General features: G+C 38.6%; 2 protein-coding genes across 7 annotated transcripts in view; both read right to left on the bottom strand.

Moving 5' to 3' along the window:
- pik3r2 (phosphoinositide-3-kinase, regulatory subunit 2 (beta)) overlaps window positions 1–11,637 on the bottom strand; it is a 30,725-nt gene extending 19,088 nt beyond the window's left edge. The window contains exons 1-3 of one of the 3 annotated variants that reach the window (XM_079614016.1): window positions 11,277–11,474; window positions 6,410–6,525; window positions 5,620–6,324 (exon numbers count right to left, since the gene is read on the bottom strand). In XM_079614016.1, coding sequence (XP_079470142.1) covers window positions 5,620–5,938 — 319 coding nt within the window. In that variant the 5' untranslated portion in view covers window positions 5,939–6,324; window positions 6,410–6,525; window positions 11,277–11,474. Of the gene's footprint in view, window positions 1–5,619; window positions 6,325–6,409; window positions 6,526–11,276 lie in introns of all 3 variants that reach the window. The other 2 variants (XM_079614015.1, XM_079614017.1) reach the window with 2 other exon arrangements.
- Window positions 11,638–12,703: 1,066 nt separating this feature from the next.
- mast3a (microtubule associated serine/threonine kinase 3a) overlaps window positions 12,704–19,676 on the bottom strand; it is a 29,894-nt gene continuing 22,921 nt past the window's right edge. For 2 of the 4 annotated variants that reach the window (XM_079614013.1, XM_079614011.1), the window contains 7 exons: window positions 18,325–18,449; window positions 17,995–18,192; window positions 17,479–17,705; window positions 15,324–15,446; window positions 15,099–15,235; window positions 14,830–15,008; window positions 12,704–14,525 (listed from right to left, as the gene is read on the bottom strand). In XM_079614013.1, the coding sequence (XP_079470139.1) occupies window positions 13,735–14,525; window positions 14,830–15,008; window positions 15,099–15,235; window positions 15,324–15,446; window positions 17,479–17,705; window positions 17,995–18,192; window positions 18,325–18,449 (1,780 nt within the window). In that variant the 3' untranslated portion in view covers window positions 12,704–13,734. The remainder of the gene's footprint in view (window positions 14,526–14,829; window positions 15,009–15,098; window positions 15,236–15,323; window positions 15,447–17,478; window positions 17,706–17,994; window positions 18,193–18,324; window positions 18,450–19,676) is intronic. The other 2 variants (XM_079614014.1, XM_079614012.1) reach the window with 1 other exon arrangement.

The raw sequence follows: 19,676 nt of genomic DNA, 5'->3' as shown, positions 1-19,676 counted from the left end.
AAAATGGCAGTGGGGATTCCATCAAGGGGAAGTGCTTAGGGAAGTTTGTCTGAAAGTGGAGTTAAACGCAGCCAGTAAACGCACGACTGCCGCAATATATGGTGTATTTGAGTTCTTCAAGCCTTTTCGGGTATTTTATTATGATAAAAAAATATTTACAATGCAATGCCTGTATCACTGTATTGTGTGTGTGCCTCATTCTACGATAAGCTCACAAAAGGAAGTTATTTCAAACACTCGATTGACGTTATGAAGAGAGTCTGGAGTCGCATTTTGTTGGATAATAGGTTTATAAACATTACAATTTTCGGAAGATGTTTGACACATGTTGCTTGTTCAAATTCACGTCATAAGTGACTCAAACTCGCAGTGCTTGCAGAGATGGAGCAGCATTTACTACTGATCACAGAGCCGTGCTTCCCCAAGATGCTGTCCATATATTCATTTAATTAAAAATCGCAAAAAAATACATATAAATATAATCACACTAAGCCAAATCGCGATTTCGGTTTAATTTCAATTAATCGTGCAGCACTATATAATGTGCTGATAAAGCATGCTGGACAAGTAACAATAAGCCTAGCATTTGAACATAGGCTAAAGTACCATGGGAAAGATTCTTTAATACGGACTCAGATCGGAGGCCTTAACTAGCCCTCTACTAATTCTGTGAAAGAAAGTTCAGGGTAAGGAGCCGGGGGAAAATTCAAGGGGCCTTCTCTTTCTGAGAATTGTAGTGAGTGGATAGTTTATAGCTGCCTGGAGACAGTATCAGAAGAGTCTGTGAAACAGGGGAGGAGGAACAGGCGGAGACTGTACAAATGCCAAGCCATGGTTCACTTCAACAAGCAGTAAAACTGAGGCCAGGAAAAAGAAAAAGAGGGGAGAAAATAGAGGGAGAACTTCTGCCATAGGCAGCGAAACGACCAACTTTGACTTTGTGTAACGTTTCAGTGAGGACAGTGTTGGTGGATTTCAATTAAATCACATGAAATCTCTCTCACACTGAATAAGACATGGGAAAACACCACATTATTATTTTCATATTTTCTGTACAGATGCTTTTCTGCCATATTAAAGGGACAGTTCACCCAAAAAAAATTCCATTTGCTGTTAATTTACTCACCCTCAGGCCATCCAATATGTAGGGGTCTTTTTTTCTTCAGTGGAAATGCTGTGGTCCTTTTTTATTCATATAATAAGTCAATGGCTACCATCACTTTTAGTCAAAAAAACATATACAGACAAAAACAATATTACGGGTAAAAACAATATTAATACCTGTGGGGCTCCAGGCGATACACTGAGGTCTTATGAAGCAAAACGATCGGTCATGGTAGTCTAAAGCGCAAGCTTCCTGTCACATACTCAAACTCACACATGAGCTGAAGCTGTGTTTTTATCTTTATTATTATCTTCATTTTTAATGTAGGGATTTAAACTGTCCTTTTGCTTTGTAGCTCTTTTGATTTATAGCTTTTTTGCATATAGCATAGATATATTCACTTATAGGCGTTTTGTTTTGTCAATAAAGAAAATATATATTTTTTAATCCAATTAATCGATGAATCGAAGAAAAAGACAACCAACTAATCAATTATCAAAATAATCGTTAGTAGCCTACTTGTGCTTATCCTGGATGCCGCAATCTAGATAAAAAATAAAAGATTAAGTTCGCTTGCGCGATCTCAAATGAGAAGATTGACTTTTCACAGATTCCCAACGTTTGAGCTTCAGCAGCGCATATATCATTATGCGACAGGAAGCTCACGCTTCAGGTATTAATGTTGTAAATAAAAACAACTTTGAAATTTTTTTTATAATAATCACAAAGGACCACATCATCTAAAAATGGATGGCCTGGGTGAGTTGTCCCTTTATCATGTTAGCAAGCACATACAGTGTGCTGTCAATCAGCTGGAGGAAAACTGATACAAATCAAGTAGAAGATCCAAGCCTTGAGCGGTCGGTAGTGTCTGGTTTAGTTAGTAGACAGATAAGAATAACTTTTTTTTTTTACTTTTCCCCTCAGCAGTTTAATCAAGGTACATTTTTAAAGGCTATGTCTTATGAAGTGTGTTTTAAGTTAGAAAATTGAGTGAACAAAACTTTACTAAACATCATTTGTAGCGCACTACAGTGTTCATTATGCCAATTTAACCTTAAATCAAACTTGCATAAAATAATAATCACCATGAAAGATTTCTGTGAGATATTTCAACATTCATGTTGGTAACAAAAAAGTTTCACTGCACAATTCCCACACACTACTGCAATTTGCTAGTGAGACAGCTTTCGATCTTAAAAGCATAACATTTTGGCAATAAGGGTATTTACACAATATAAAACTATACATAGAAAATATATTTATTTTATTTTATTCTAATGAGAACAAATATTATGTTATTATATTATACGTAGCTGAAGTGAAGATTTATAATAATTAAAAGTCAAAAAATAAAATGAATATTTTTATATTTTATAAAAAAGTTTAGTATTCATTACATAAAAAAAAAATAACCAATTACATTTCATATCATAGATGATCGTTTCTCAAAAAGTTTATGATAAAATAAACCTTTAAAAGCAACAATAATGTTTACGCATTAAGTCGGTAGGTAAAGAGTAAGGTGGTCTTTTGATCATTAAAACAAACATTTTATATAAGATTTTGTCACTATTGGTAAAAATTTTTTTAGGATTACTGGTGAAACATTTTTGAAAACATCATAGAATGTCAAAATACTGTACTTGAAAATGTAATTAGCTTTATTAATCTGGCATGACATTTTTAGTTTCTTAATAGAGCATAATTTCTATATTCCTCTATGTTCGATGCTACATTTTCATGCAAATCAATTTTAAGCAGCAGACATGTAGGTTAATTCCCTACGGCTACATAACAAGAAAAACAGAAAGAAATGTGCAAGTTAGCTGATTTTAGCTCGTTCCAACTTACTGTTTACAGCAAGGAGACACTAAAGCAACACTGGTGCCAAAAGTTTTGACCAATGAATTTCCATAAACTGTCCAGTTGTCTAAAAATTATTTTAAGATTTCTAGCTAAAAATCGATACATTAGAGATTAACTTTTCAGACCTGGAAATCACAATAAAAAAATTTGTTTTAAAAATCACAGATTCTTCCATGTTTTCCGTGATCATAGCGACTCCGTTCATGTTACTAGGCCCGCATCTGCGCCTGCAGAACTCCACAGAATAGAAATGTCCATCATTCACAAATCTACACATTCGTTGCCTCTTACATGTTTAAATACTCAAAACTTTATATCCCTCAGATTTCCCTTTAATATCCAGAAAGGTCTGGATATTACTCAGAAGAAGCAGCTAAAATGGTGCACGTCTGGTCCTCCTGACGTCCTGGAATTCAACACTTCAAAGTGCACCAACACTTCTCATACTTTCTCTTTTTAGTCAGTGAGTGAGCATCACAGATTGAATATGACAACTTTTTTAGTGTGTACTGCAGACTTTTACCGGTCCAAAAAAAGGGACACAAAGGAGACATTGAAGCAAGAATCACCTGATGGAGTGGGAATGTGCAGATGAAGCTGAAAGCCCTACCTGATACATATAACTCTCCAAATTGGCCTGGTGAACTGCCAGGCCTCCAAACATACTATAATTTACTGCTTCCTGAGGGCATAAAGGGAGGAGGAGAGAGGGTTCTAGGAAAGTGCCAGAGAAATACAGGAGCAAAGGCAGTTTGTCCAAAGAGACTATATATTATAAGTAAAAATGTTCATGTATTAACCTCTTTTTAATGTTAATGTGTGAACAGCTTGTAATGAAACTTAAAAAACAAGACCCTACCCAACTTCCTACGTACGTTATCTATGAAAAGCCTGTAGAGTAGACTGATATTTACGTCAAGGACGTGGGACATTTTTGCTGGGAAAATCAAAAGAATGTGATGGTGATGGACGCCTCTCTTCCATTTAATGACACAAGAAATGAATGCTTATACAATATTCAGGTCAGGATAATGCTGAAAGAGCCATTCTGTACTGTAATGTCAATGTGTCATGCAAAGAAAAGGGATTAATTCAAACTATAGTTTCACATAGCCAGATCTATATAGTCTAGCAGGGGTATTAAATTAAAGTTCCCATTAGTGGTCCGGTCTCTATATTACCTTCCCAGCGAGGGTCCAGACTCCAGACAATATCTTTTTGGAACAATTATACATATCCAGGGCACCCGTAGTGCTTTGTAAAAGAAAAAATCCTAAACACTCTAAATAGTCATCAAAGATGAGAATCTTGGGCCCAGAGAGCAAAAAGCAGTGATGTCTAAGATTGTTTTCCAATATTTACCACAAAAAAAAAAGTTAATATTTCTCTCAACTGGATATTACTATAAAAAGGTTAGGCTAGATCAGATGTTTTATTAGGCTATTATGATTATTATTTTACATTTAGAGACCAACGTGCAGGGGCGCGAGAAGATGTTTTCAGATGGGGGTGCTGTTTTGTACCGGTCTACGGGACATAAATCAAGATTTTAAGTTATTGAGCTGTTTACACTGTCATATACAATAGAAGAGCCTGCACAGCGACGGGAAATAAAAATGAACATAAAAACCTGCCTAGCTCACACAACACCGAAGGTGGACAAGTGCTCAGGAGGAAAGCGGACAAATAATTTTTATGCACACTGCAACGGTCAACATTATGCGTGTTTTAAAAAAATAATAACCTGCTTAAAATGTTTATAACAAATAAATGACTAAATGGGAAAAATGAATAAATGTTAATGATAAAAAATTAACATTTACAATCCTGTGAAAACAGGGGGTGCAGTACTTTTTTTGTTTTCGGCACGAATCGGCAGTGTTTTAGCAAAAAGTATACATTTAGCTGCTGATCGTGTTTCTGCTACTGTTGTTAAAAATGACAGCATCATCTGCAGCTCTTAATGTGGTGGCGCTTTACGGCTTTAGCAGGAGAAGTGATGCGCACAGAACGGAAAGGGCTTATATGTTTGGCTCTAGATAATATATAATATTAATATAATATATTAATATATATTTAAAATAACAGGATATACGCTGAAAGACCATTACCGTAAATGACCATGAGCGCTTTGCTCGATCGTTTCGACGCGCTGCTCAAACGTGCAATTATGTTCTGCATAACCAAGCCAGAGTCCGGAACCAGACCGCGGTCTTCCATTTGAATACCACTGATCTGTAGCCTCGAATATAAATTTATAATCAAACTAGCTCATCTGTTGACATAATGGCCACCACCGGTGTCGCTAACAACAAGGATTTTTGAAATCTACATATAGCCCCTTTAAAGAGTTAGATGGTTGTGCTAGATGACAAAAAATTAGTAAAATCTGATGATTCAATGCCTAACTAATATTGTTGTAGAAGAAGGCAGCTGTCAAAAGCAAAATCCCCATTTTCCTTCAACAGAAAAGGGGGGAAAATCCACAAATGTTTATTATGAGAGAACTGAGGTTTGATTTAACAAGCATATCAGTCAGTTCCCAAAACAAAACAGGCTTTAGTTTGACCTCTCTTTAGCACACATTAAGCAGGTTAGTCATTGGTCAACACAGTAAAAGCCAATAAAAAAGCAGCCAGTCTTACCCTGCAAAGTTGGCTCAGGTCTGGGAACAGCAGGAAGCGGTCTCTGAGAACGAGGCTGGCAGGACGGCATTGACATTTTCACAGGTCCCACATACTGCACGTACGTCCCCGGGAAGTCTCCCCTCTGTTTGGTACGCTCGTTAAACCCTAAGATCCAGCCGATGCATTCCGGGTGCTGCTCATCTCCCTCTTTGATGCCCAGTGACAGCAGAGACGCTTTGTCGACCGTCAGGATATCACCGGGCTCAAGGTCAATGTCATCCTCCCAGTCCTTACAGTAGGCGTACAGAGATCTGTACTGGAAGCCATCAGCAGCCATTTTCAGAGTATGAAATAACAATCACCCCTGGCAGAAGAGTGTCGGACTGGGGGTGAAACTTTGCGAGGGTGCGAATGATGTCGTTACAGTGGGACGTTTCGTTGAAAGCTAAGCACTACTGACCGGAGCTCATAAGCAGGCATGCGCGGTAGGAAAGGCTTAGACCTGGCCGGTGTTAGCCGAACAGGCCACTTTTCTCAACTTGAACCCGCGGTTCAACCAAATGATGGAACAAAGGAAATGCAGCATGCTCATTCAGGCACCGGAAAAAGAAATAAAGAATGAAGTCCTTTACAGATTTCTTTCGCCAAATCAGCTGGTGTCGTCTTATAGCAGGTTGCTCAACATTCCCTCTCAAGTGTGATCCTCCCAGTGTAGGGTGATGACTGTAAGAAAAAAGGCAGAAGTATATTAAGAGCAAAATATTCACAGAGGCTTTCTTTCTAAAAGAATAAATAATAAAATACTCACAACAACACAACTAAATTGGTGCGTTTACGTGCAGTTACAAACGAGCTACCGCAGGCTTTTGCATAGTCCAGCTACAGCTTTCGTCTCAGTCCAAGTGGCCAAAAATGAATAACGGCCTAGGAAAATTGACATCTTCACAATATATTCAAATATTATTCAAAATGTGTTAAAGATTTTCAAAGCATGTTGTGTAGTTGTGCTTATATTCAATTGTTATATTTGTGATAATGCAATTAAACATGGCAAATTGTGGCGACAAATTTTTTTTTGCTAACACATGCAAAAAAAGAGAATCAATGCAATAATACCTAATTATGTTGTAGTCAATGTATGCTCAATTCCTGTGATCTTTTTGTTTTTCTGTTTGCTTGTTTTTTTGTATAGTACTGGTAGCTGTAGTTTTTTGTCAAATAATTTTGTCAGACAAAAAACAAGTTTAGCATTTTGTTCTTCCCTCATATTTAAAATAAAATATTTTTTATAACCTCATATTATGATGGTTTAATCAAACTGGTAGGGTCATTAAGAACAAATATTAATTCTGGACATCACTTTTGACCACTACTGGACATGACAGAATGCGCAAAATTCAATTGTCTTTCAGAGAAAGTGCACAACACCAAGGCCTACTGTAGTCCGATTATACATGCTTAACAAAGACGAGCTCTAATTACATTATCTTGGTCAGTTAGTCAGACTTCTCAACAAAAAAAACAGACTAGTTGGACTAAAGCGTTTACATTTTGTTGTAACGATTGCCTGTAACAATTAAACGTTGAAAGTGCATACAGTATAAATGCAGCAACCACGATGCACCTCATGCGTCATATGATGGACACAGTAAGTCATTCTGTAAGACCAGGAGAATTTTTTAACACCATAATCTAAAGGCAAACTAAACCGAGAAACAAGCGACTCTATTTACCTTGAAAAAAATGAAAGCTAGAAATATAAGCACCCTTAATTTCATAGCATAGCAAGTAACCAAATATTTTAATTTCAGCAAATTATCAAAAAGATAACTGTCTGCCAAAAATCCGTCACAGTAGAGGGTGGTGTTTGTGGAAATAGCATTGCTAAATGAGTGCCGGTCACTCAAGTTTCGAATTAATCCAATATAAAGTCCATACTTGTCTAAGAATCCAAGTAATACAGTGCACAGCTGATTTTGTTTAAGCTTTTTTGCAATATGCATGACTTATTTGACGGAAGAGCAAAACATATAATTTTTTCATGCGCATGCGCACCTTTGAACCAGGGGTTTATGCTCGTATACCAAGAAAGAGGCACATTAAAGGTTTGCCAAACCTGTGGAAGGATTGCAATCGAATAAACACCATCAAAGTGTTCGCAGGCATCACAGGGCAGCACTCACCCCACTTTGACCAGGCGCACTAAGGTCTCAGTCCGACATCCTCTGTGTAGAGAAGAGAGGTGCAAGCGCAGACACGTGGCACTGACATACCCAACCACAGCCCGCAATCCTCACACCACCGAAACACCCCCTTCCAAACACGTCATCCCCCTTTCCGCCTTTTCATCATTTTAACTAAAGTACGTGTAATGCTACTGCTGCTGTAGGAAGAAGTTCATTCAGGAAGAGAGAAAAGGTCCATTCTGAGTACAAGTTCTGCAACTAAAAGTTCTGCTGGGAGAAATCTTCATCTTTACAGTCAAGCACACGGCTTAAACTGCAGGACGGCGGCTGGCTGATTTGTACGCATCCTTTCCTCCCCTTTAGAGAAGAGCAGTTCGCAAAACACTGTGACCAAGGCAGAGCACAAAATAATTAATGAATTGAGCCAGGAAACTCACTGTTGCTACAGAAGGGAAAAGGTAATCCTGCATTCCTATTGGGCAGCATATGGCCATGTGCTCAAGAATCACCAGAGAAGCTGGGGCAAATCAAGCAAACGTTCTAATATTAGAAAATGTATCTAGGCAGTGATCAAACCCAAAAACCCTTGAACTACCCTGCTTTTCTTCAGTGGATCACTTTTTTTGCCATTAACAGGAATATGTTTAAGCCTGTATGACAGGCTTATGTGTATTTTGAATGAGAGACAAGCAATGCAAAATCAAACAAAAAATGTTGAATGAGGGTGGTCTAATCAGGACTATGGAAAATTATTAGGATCATTAGGATTTTTAAAACGCAAGGAAAACGCAGAGGACTGGATTCTTTTTGGAGTTCAAATGAGAAAACAGTATCAGGATTCTCTATCGAGCTGTGCATGTCTTCAGCCTCAGGCTACCGAGGTAGGAGTTTAATCTATCCATGGGACGTGTGTAAGATATAGAAATTAGGACAGTCACAGTATTTTGCAAATGTGTGTCGAGAAGGAAAAAGATGAGATTGTCTGGGTATGAGAAGCTTATGCAATATTTTTTTCCTTTTGTTTCATTGGCCGAAGTACCTTGACTAATGCCCATGAGTCTGGTGACAGACAGTGTTCTCCAAACAATATGTCCTTTTAAAGCTTGGAGTGTGCAGGACTGGAGGAACGGCATGCAGAACATACCCTCTGGATATAGGACAGGATAGGATAAGGACAACGTTGCTAATTAAAGTTGAAGTGTGCCTTTATTTTACAATACTTTCTCAAGTTAATGTGCAGTCAATTTGAAGTAAGCCATTTGCATGTTCATTCCTACGAAAAGTGTAAACACTGTGGTGCTTTCAAAACATTGCTCTCTTTGTGTGAGCATCCTGACCAGCCCCACGCAGTAACACTGGCTCAACCAATGGTGTAAGTTTGGGATGGGACTACACACACACTCGTCACATTAATGGCGGATAAGAAGGAAAATGATTGCTACCTCACGTTTCTTATTGTTGTATTGTGATTAAGTATTAAGATGTTTGCACCTATAATTTTAATTTATCAAGCATGGCGAGTACCACCGTTATAGGTTATATACGTCTAGGACAGTTTCTGTTTGGTTGTTTCTCCAGAAAGTCGCTCGTCATTTGCATAAAGTTGAACATATCTCAACTTTGTCACGTCGTTGCACACGCCCCATCCGGTCACCAACGGTCACTGTTGCTCGTGTCGCCGGAAATCACTCGCTTTCCATTGAAATGAATGGGATCCTGACGCTTTGTCGCGTGAATGCACCTTAAGAGTGTGCTTGTTGTGCATCTATTTAAAATGACGAACTTGAGCGCTCAAAAGACGTGACATGTCACGTGTGAACGGCCCCTTAGGAGTCACATAGAACACGTTTTTCCACTCCAATGCACTTTTCCATTGTTTTTCAATGTAAACACGCTAGACAGACGTCTTTAACCATGGTTCCCACGTCTTGCGTATGATACGGCGTTCTAAAAACGCGGCTAAAAACATTCCAACTTTTAAAAGACATGCACGTGTCTCGAGACCTTGCGGTTTTTCCCCATCCATTGCCCACGTCTGTGTGAACAGGCCATATTGGTTTTTGATTTTCATAGAAGCCACACTGCAGGACTGTGCCCCAAAATTAGGTACGATTTGATCGCAATGGTCATTAATCGGCTGTCGGCGAACATGTCAAACTAGCGATAAATACTACAGATTTTAGCCAAAAGCCGAGTGCACACTGTGTGATTTTAGCCACGATTTGGCCGTCTGAGACAATTTTGGCAAATCCTAAAAGAATCCTCTGATCCTTGGCTAAAATCTGAAGTCTTTGATCGTTAGTTTGACGTGTTCACCGACAGCTGATTAATGACCATTGCGATCAAATTTTACGTCTGACGAAATTCTGGCAGTGTCAGAAGATTTGGCTCACAGTCCTGCAGTGTGACTTCTACGACGACCGACCGTCAAATTGTCTTCATTTTTTAAGACAATTATGACCGAAATAAACGTTAGAGATTTATTTGTAGCCACTATTTCAATCCCACGTGTAAATGCATGCAGCTCACATCACCAAACGTGTCATTGATTGATGATTTAAAACTTCGGACAACTTTTCTTGAGTGCTTCTGTTTTTAACTTGACTGTCGTAGAGTCTGACATGAGATCTTACAGTGTGACATGGCTTACCTTACAGCGAGAATAATGTTCGTACAGTCTGACAAGCAACAATCGTAAAGGACTATTATAAATCGCAGTGTGCATCCGGCTTAAAAGCAGAGGAATCTTAGGATTTGTCTCAGACGGCCAAATCGTGGCCAGAATCGTAAAGTATGACGCGACGCACAGACTCAACGCCGGTGGAACGGAGCGGCAGAGCTTTACCCTCCCGGATCCAGTTCCACTCCGTGTTTTTATGTCTCACCTCATTTCGCACAATCCTGAGAGAAACTCGCTCTGAGACAAACTGTGGGGGGAAAAAATCCCCGTGCTAATAAAAAAAAACCCCCCCAACTGAATAAAATAAAATAAAAACACTACCAATAGCTAGAACTAACTGCTGTTGTGGAACATAGGCGTCGAATATAAGCAGTGTCTAAAAAATGGACACTTCAAATTCAAAACCGTCTAAATATGCTATAAAAGTTCAGTTTGTGGAATAAATACTTCAGAAACTGCTCGAGCACTATGAAGGCTCAGTCATTGTCACGCGCTGAAGCTCTTGCAGGCTGTTAATTCTGTGTTGCCTTGATCAGACAAGGCGAACATGCATGTGCATCTTGCAAACCTAACGCATATCGGTTTGCACATTTCTGTGCTCCACTAAATCCGAGATTTTAGCAAACGGCTATCCCGAAATTTTGCAAATAAATAAAACGTTGGCTTATCGTTAGAAGCACTACATATTATATATTGTAGAAGCACACTTCGTGTCTTTTCCACCATTTTCCCACATTTGGAAACTGCTAGCTAGCCTTTCAGTTTAGTAGACTACAGTAACGCAATGTGTAAAACTTGGGGAAACTTACCCGTGGCAAGTCGTTGCAAAGGCTTTCACGGTTTTCTTTCGCGCGTGCGAATTAAATGTGCGATCTTTAACACTCGGCTGGACTTACGTTTTTAACTTCCATCCACTCCCCCAGCCGAGTACAGGATTGATATCATTTTCCTTTTCATTCCGCACGAATCTTTTCAACTTGCCGAACTGCCATTTTCCAGCACAGCACAAAACGGGGCAGGACTGCGTGAGAACTAATGAAAGCTCGACGAAAAATAGCGGAATAAGCCGAAAACGTCCGAAAGAGTAAATCTCGTTTTAACACATGAAGCGTTCCTCATTCTTGTGCTCCCTATTGCGCCATCCTGCTGTGGTTAGACCAGGTAGTGTACAAAAAACCGTTCATAAAAAAATGTAGATGTACTAGAGATAAAAAAAAAAAACATCTCAAATTACTTCGAAATGGCCACTAGTTTTGTTATCGTTTAGGAGAGCTGAGACATTTCTCAAAAGCAGTATTAAACATTCTGGTAACTCAGGAAGCAATATATAAAATATATTCAAACATTCAAAAGTTTGGGGTCAGTAATTTTGTTTTGAAATAATTTTATTTAGCAAGGATGCATTAACATTGTGTGTAAAAAAAAATAATAATCTAATTTATTATTATCAAAGAATCCTGAAAATAGTTTAGAAAATATTTTAAGTTACTTAAACTGTAATAATATTTCACAATATAACTTTTCGCTTTATTTTTTACCAAATGCACATTGGTGCGCATAAGGAACTTCTTTCAAAAACATGGGAAAATCATTTTTACAGACCCCAAACTTTTAAACGGTAGTGTATTTTGACCAATCCTCGAGGCAATAGATCTACCAGAGGCCAATAACACTTCAGTAGAAACTCTATTCACAGTCACAACAGGAAAAGCACTGACACTGAAATTATTATCAGCAATTATGTACACATTTAATCACTGTTAAATCAAAACTTTACAAATGCAGTTGTGGGTAAATGGATTTAGTTTGAGAGTCCAGGATCTTTTTGAGTCCTTTAAATCAGGTTGTGTAAAAAACAACAACAAAAAGATTACAGAGAACTTCTACTTATTATAAAAAAAAAGAAAAAAAAAAAAGAACAGTACCATTCCAAAAATATGAAGGTAGTGTGTGAACTCGAGGAAATAGTGCCACATTAATCTGAGATACAGAAGAGAAAGACAGACAAGTCAGACTGGGAGTGCAAGTTATAATTCACAAGTATCTGAACTTCTGTCTCTATAGTTCTGATTAATGAATCAGGAAGCAATCCAGTTTAACCAAACCATTGCACAAAAAGCTCATGTTACAAGTGAAGTAACAATGATTTCTGCCATTTCTTTCCAAGCAAACAAGCAGATGACAACACTGCAGAAGGCTATCAGGCAGATTAAATCTATGGCATTTATATAGGGTAGTCACAAAAACAAAGCCATATGGCTGTTGTGTGAATTCAAGAGAAAAGACATCTCCACAAGTCAGACTTCAAAACACAGAGACAGAAAACTACCATTTGTTAAAGGTTACATAGGTCAAATGATTTCAGTTGTACAACACTGCTAACACCATATACCAGATCCAAAATATTATAAATAAAAAGTTATTACCAAATTAGTATTCTTAAGCCAATTTGTTCTTTCCAAGTAATGAGAAAAAGTACACTCAGGTAAACATGATACACTACAACGCCAACATTGGCTGAATGGCTTCTTAAAATTCATTATTTAGGTGCTGGAATAATATTGGATATGACCGACAGAACAAAAGATTAATTTCTTGTACATCCGAGTTTGACAAAATGGAAGTCAACAGTTTTGTTGACCAATTAGACATATTATGATACTGATAGAGAATGAAAAAAAAAAAAACCCCAACAGTAATTGAACCTCAGCAGGACCACATGTGCAAATTCTCAGAAAGCGATCCTACTGTACGACCTTTCTATTCCTGTCTCGTATAAAAGAAAATGCAATAAATACAAATTTTCAAAATCTACAAAAGTTCACTGTGCTACCTGGTAAAACAAATTTTATGGGAAAGTCCACTGAAAAATGAAAATTCATCCTTTACTCACCCTCATGGCGTCCCAAACCTGTATGACTTTCTTAGGTGGAACAGAAATATTTTGTTTTAAGAAAGTTTCAACAGTTTTTGGAAGTCAGTAGGGTCCAAAACAACATTGAGACAATTTCCCAAAGATCTTCTTTTATGTCCCACAAAAGAAAGAAAATCATACAGGCTTGGAAACAACATGAGGAACAACAGAATTTTCCATTTTGGGTGAACTATCCCATTAAAAGACAGTTTGGCAGGTGAATAACTTCTAACTTATGAATAAATGATACTAAACAAAGACTTTAAACCCTTCTCCTTTCTCGGAGTATGTTTCAAATGATCATGGAAGCACCTGTACATCGGAGTCTCACAGTTTTCTGGACATATCTAAGGCTAACACCCATCCTCTTGTTTCTTCTGTTCTTTTAGCCTGGATCCAAGCTCATCGGTCTTCCTCTCTGAGCTTCCCTCAGCTTCCGTTGCGCTGATCCATGGCACTTTGAAACGTGGATGAGATGGCACTGGTGTAGATGTTGCGACCTCCTTGTCATCAGAGTCATCAAAGCTGACCTCTTGAACGGCTTCCTGCTTTTTAAATGAATCTCGTCTTTCGGATAAGTTTAGCTTCCTCATAACCACACCGCCGGAGTCCCTCACTCGTTGACCAGCCAGGTACAACCCTTGTCTAGCATGGTCACCAACACACACAAAACCTGAGGCAATGTCACTAGCTTGTGACTCAAACCCTTCGGCCTCACACTGAGAAACCTCCACAGTGTGTCTTCGAAAGGAGAAGGCCTTTTTGTCTCCATGTTGGGCACCGGAGAGCCTCTCAGATGACTGAACTCTTTTCAGCAGTGGTGAACGGGGCGATTCTGCACTGCGGGGACACACCGTCTGTCTCACGATGGTCGGTGGGGACATCATCTTATTATGAAATGAGTGGAGGCTTTTGGGAACTCCAGCGAGGGAAGATGGAGAACACTGCGGAGACAGAGGCTGGGAAGAGGGATTGCAGGCGAGGGGAGAGGGGGGAATACTGTTGCTGGACTTGCAGCGGCCTGCTTTGCTATAGCGAAGGCCAATCTTGGATCCCAAAACGTGAAGGGAACTTGGTCGACTTTGAGGGATGGGTGAATTTGGAGAGCTTGAGCAAGGTGAGGAACTCTGTGGAGAGTTTGAATCTGTGAAGAGAGTACAAACAATGGCAATCAATCTCACACTACTTTAAAAATAAAGAAGGACTTTTGATATTTTTCTTCATCAGTGGAAAAATCTTAGACATTTTATATATAGCCTGCACTATAAACAAAAGTTTTTCAAATATTAATGAGCAGTGAAGCAGTTTGTTAAAATATTAATCATGCCAAACTGATTTTTTCAAGAATTTGATTCCTTGAATGAGGCGTTTTTCTTTGAGGCATAACTAATTACAAGCCGTAGCATATAAAGGCTGGATCTGACAGAGAGAGACCGACTGAGTCATACCACATGACAGGTCCGGAGCTGGGCTTCTGCATGGGGTGTTGGGCCCAGGAGACAGGCTCGGAGTTGGAGAGTCAGACAGGCTGTCGTAAGGAGAGTGCTGAAACCCCGCTGAGAAACTGCGACTGTTCTGAATCCCTGGACTGTGTTTGGGCAGCTTCTTCAAAAGGTTACGCCGTTTGCTGGAAAAGTTATGATATAAAAGTTGGGCTTAAATGTGATGTAACAGGTTTAAAATGTTCCAGAAGATGCTATAAAAAAATATTTCCAACCTGTCTTGACCATCTTTCCTTTTGCTCTTTTTACTGCGTCGTGCCATTTTCCCCTTTGAGCTGGTCTTTCTCGCGGGCCCGGTTTTAATGGACGTATTCTCAAGAGGAGTCGTCTGCAGAGTCACTTTACTGCCACTCTACAAGCAGAAATCAAGAATCTACACCCATTCTTTTTTTAAAAGCGAATGGGCCGCCTTCAATTCCAGATCTATTTGAGAATCTCACCTTCAGCAGAAGCTCCACCACTTCCGTGTGCACTAGACCCTGGATACACTCTCCATTCACATGAGTGATGAGGTCACCAGCCCTCAGTCTGGCCTCGTGAGCAGGGCTGCCGTCTTCAACGCTCTAGATAAAAGGTAACACATAAAAGCAAATTTAAAAGGGTCAAACCAATAAAATCTTTATACACTGGGTTCTCAATATGGCTAACCACAGTAATGCACCGAAATTATTTTTTTACCGAAACCAAAATGAGTGTTCACTTATGCCGAGTTCACACTAAAAGTAGTCGGGTCACTGTTCTTTTCACACTGCACGACTATCTGGGGTAACATCCAGTTGGTCCTGTGTTCACACTGCACGATGGATCGGCGACAGGAGGTTTCACACTGCATGACTTTACAAAAGAAAGAATCTTTTGCAATTTGCTGCTGGGCAAGCAAATGTTTGTGCTTTGTTTCTGTTTGATATGATTGTAAATATATCTATTAAAATGCTGATATTCTGGTCTATAACTCCTCCCCGAACATCCCGCTGTCCTGTTTCTTGCTCTCTCATTGGCTGTAGGTCATCGGCGATGTAGTTTTCAGTCAGAACACATTCACACAGCAGTATTTTGAAAGTACATTTGGACATTATCATGCCGAGTACCGGTAACTGCTGATAAAAATTATTTTTTGGGTGAAGTTCCCCTAAATTCCACCAAATTTTGTGGTGATAGCATTAAGTAATCTAAAGTTACAGCATTTAGAACAAAGGTAGCCTTTTTGTTTAGTCCTCACACATTTGGAAGGCATTTATAAAATTGTTGTTTTCTGAGTGACATTCACAAAACTAAAGACTCATAACTCCAAAACTATAGCAAGGAGAGTCAAAAGGTAGGTATCTAGGCAGCTAGGTGGCACCCGCGGGCGTTATAGAGGGACTACTCAGCACTCGTTGAGTTGATCGAAGTGGCTAGATTTAAGACTTACATCTAATCTTTAAGATGATAAATATTTTGTGTTATTCCACGTTTGAAAACAAGCACAGGCGGTTCCGGGAACATTGTAAAACATATTGCATCCCGGAAAGATGAGAGACTTGTTTTTTAGCAAAGTATGCATCACTTGATCAACGCAATGGATTAATGGATTGTGTTTGAGCACTTTGTAATCGTGAGACTATGCTGAAATAAATAATAAATAAAGATTTTCTACAATGTATGCATGTTTCATGGAGTTATGAGCTAAAACGTCACATTAATGCATCACATCAATGCATCTATATACTTCATTGGATGCGCGCCTGTGCAGCTTCATGTATTAGAAGTCCATGAGGAATATCTTTAGATCTGATTGATGGATTATGGTGAGTTTGGGCTCTTTTTAATCGTGAGAGTGTAGTTGTGCCATTTTCTACGATCTGTGCATGCGTCATGAAGTTATAAGCGAAAACGCAACACGAGTGCTTCATCAGTATATACTTGGCTACGTGCGTCTGTGGGATTTTTTGCTCTTTTTAACCGTGAGCTCCTGCTGTAAATAACGATGTTAGATTTTTCACAATCGATGTATGTTTCATGAAGATGCGAGCGAAAAGGCCAAGTCAAAGCTACCTCGCTTGGGCTAGCTAAGTGCATTTGTGGGATTTTTGTGTTAGAACTCCATGAGGAATATCTTTAGTTCTGAGTGATGGATTATGTTGAATGGACTCATTTTAATCGTAAGCATCTGCTGTAAATAATGATGTGCCATTTTCCACAATCGGAGCAAATTCAGCATCCATATGATTTACATATGGGTCTTGAGGGGCTTCATGAGGCGCCGGCAGTACACTTCGGGTTGAAGGGGTTAAAGAGCATCAAAACTACATTTACTGTGATTACTGCATGGTAGGCACTACAAATTGATATTGTTAACCCAGCCCTACCGTCTATGCAGCTTATTTTTAAATATTGTAGGTTATCCACATTGTGTGTACAAACTAGACACTGATACAGCAAAACGCGCCATTGGAGAAGCACAGATTAAACTTGATTTTGGCCCTCCCAAATTGTTTCGGACAAATTTTTTTCAATAATTTGTAGTAAAATATTTTCAGTTGTCGAAATTTTGGCACATCACTAGTGGTTAATGGAATAAAATGGAATGATTCACACTACACTCATAATACCCACCCAGACCATGTGGTGCACTGTGTAGACATCTGTGTCGCCCATGTAGACCCGAATGGCACGGAGCGCAAAGCCGTACTTCCTCCCAGAGCTATGGATGACCACAGGAGGACGGAGACTGCTTACGCTGAGAGAGAGGTCACGGTTGGGGGAAGAGTCCCGAGATGAAGGGTTGGATGAGAGGGAGTGTGAAGACATGGGGCTTGTCTGGAGCCCACCAGGGATGTCATCTATGCCGATAAAGGATCATATATAGATGAAATGCCTCATAATATCTGCAATATCCACATTATTGTACTAAATATCAATTTAAACTAAACACAGTTTATTTATGTCAAGTAATGTTTCACTTTCATCTTTGTCAATAAGCTCTCTGTTCCTCTCAACTGTTCATTGTTCTCTTGAAACCACCTGCTTTACTTGTTTATTGTTTTAGTCACATGAATTTCAGTTGCCTTCAATGTGATGGTATCACATGATGGTACATCATCTACATGAACACATCTGAGCTCCTTTTACCTGCTGTGATGATGAGGGAAAGGCCAGACACAGATGCAGACTTGGGTACTTTGCATGTAAATGGTGATCGTGGCTTCTCGGGGGTCTCCTGCTGGAGCCCGAGGCGACGTGGAGCCTTGTGGTCCCTGCGATTAGTAGGTCTTGTTCCAGTGGAATTGCTGCGTAGACGAATTCGCTGGAGATTTGAGACAAGACCTTCTAAAAAGGAAACAAAAATATTTTTAAAAAACTCAAAATTGAGGAGGAGTATTCACAGACTGACCAATTCACAAGCTGTCCTTCAATTTTACCTAATGTTAGATTTAAATATGCATAAAAAAAAATCGTTACCCTCATCCTCAGGAAAGGCAAAGTGTGGCATGGCCTCCAGGCTCTGAGTGCTGTTTAAAATAAGAGGACTACTGCCCCTATCAGGCTGAGATGAACTGGATGATGCTCTCGGCCTCGGACTTGGACTGAGTGAGAAGAGATATTACAAACTTTGACATTAAAAATTATTTTTTTTACATATTTCTTAGTATTTATTTTATAATTCACTAAACCCCTTGGGCAAATTGTTATTGCTTGTAAAAAAAAATATATAACAAAAATTTGCATATCACATTTCAGATAGTAGTATACTACATTACCATCACCAGTGTTACACATTTTACTAATATTTTGAATTACTGGTAGATTCATATTTTCACATTAATTTTAGTTAAATTTTTAGTAATTTTGTTACGGTGTTTTTTTTTTATCTATACATTAAAAAATATATTTATTTAATTTATTTCAGTTATTTATTTTAGTACTTCACTTTTCTTTTTTTTGTTTAGATCTAAAAATCTACTAATTATATTTTATTTCAGCTTTATTTTAATGAACAATTTTTTTTTATTTTTTTTTATTGTTTTAGTTAACGATAACAATATTGTTCATGACCTAATGTTAAATGTTAAGTTCAGTCATCAATTGGTAGATTAAACGTTTTTTTTGCATTTTTTTATTCAGTTCTGTCGAGAAAATTTAAAATAAATAATCTGTGGTTATAATTATTTGATTTTCTAATTCCATTGTGATGAATGAACCAAAAGTAGAGTGCATTGCATTGTTAGTATTACAGCATTCCTTGCAAGCTCTTTCAGGAACTCTATGCATACTAGGGCTGTAACGATACAGCAAACCCACGATTCGGTTCGTATCCCGATTTCTGACCCACGATTCGATACAAACCGCGATTCTTGCGAGGAGGGAGGATTTTAAAAGCCAAATAAATAAATAAAATAAATAAATAAATAGCTAAAGCTATAACTCTGTTTTCTTGTAACAAAATACTTTTGAAAAACAAACAGAACTATACTCCATTGTGGAGATGATTCGAGCATGTTAAAAATTCTTCTGAGGTAACCGAGGCTTACTGTCTGTGCTGTAAACCACAAATAATTGCCTATTCCGCATGACCCGCATCTCAAGCGCAGGAATAACGCTTGCCACAAAGTGAACGCGTCTATATAGAGAAATGCACACTTCCTACGAATTAGCCTAAGCAGCCCTTTCTTTATGTTTTGAATTAAAGGAGAACTCCGGTGCAAAATGAACCTTTGGTCTAATTACACATTGTTACCTAGTCAACCGTTATCTGAGATTTGTTTTCATGATTATCGAATGTAAATAGTTTTATCTCTAAAAACACGGTAGCA

The sequence above is a fragment of the Phoxinus phoxinus genome (genome assembly GCF_949152265.1).
Source record: "Phoxinus phoxinus genome assembly, chromosome: 5".
Taxonomy (NCBI): Eukaryota; Metazoa; Chordata; class Actinopteri; order Cypriniformes; family Leuciscidae; genus Phoxinus; species Phoxinus phoxinus.
This window is presented reverse-complemented; position numbering and strand designations above follow the sequence as displayed.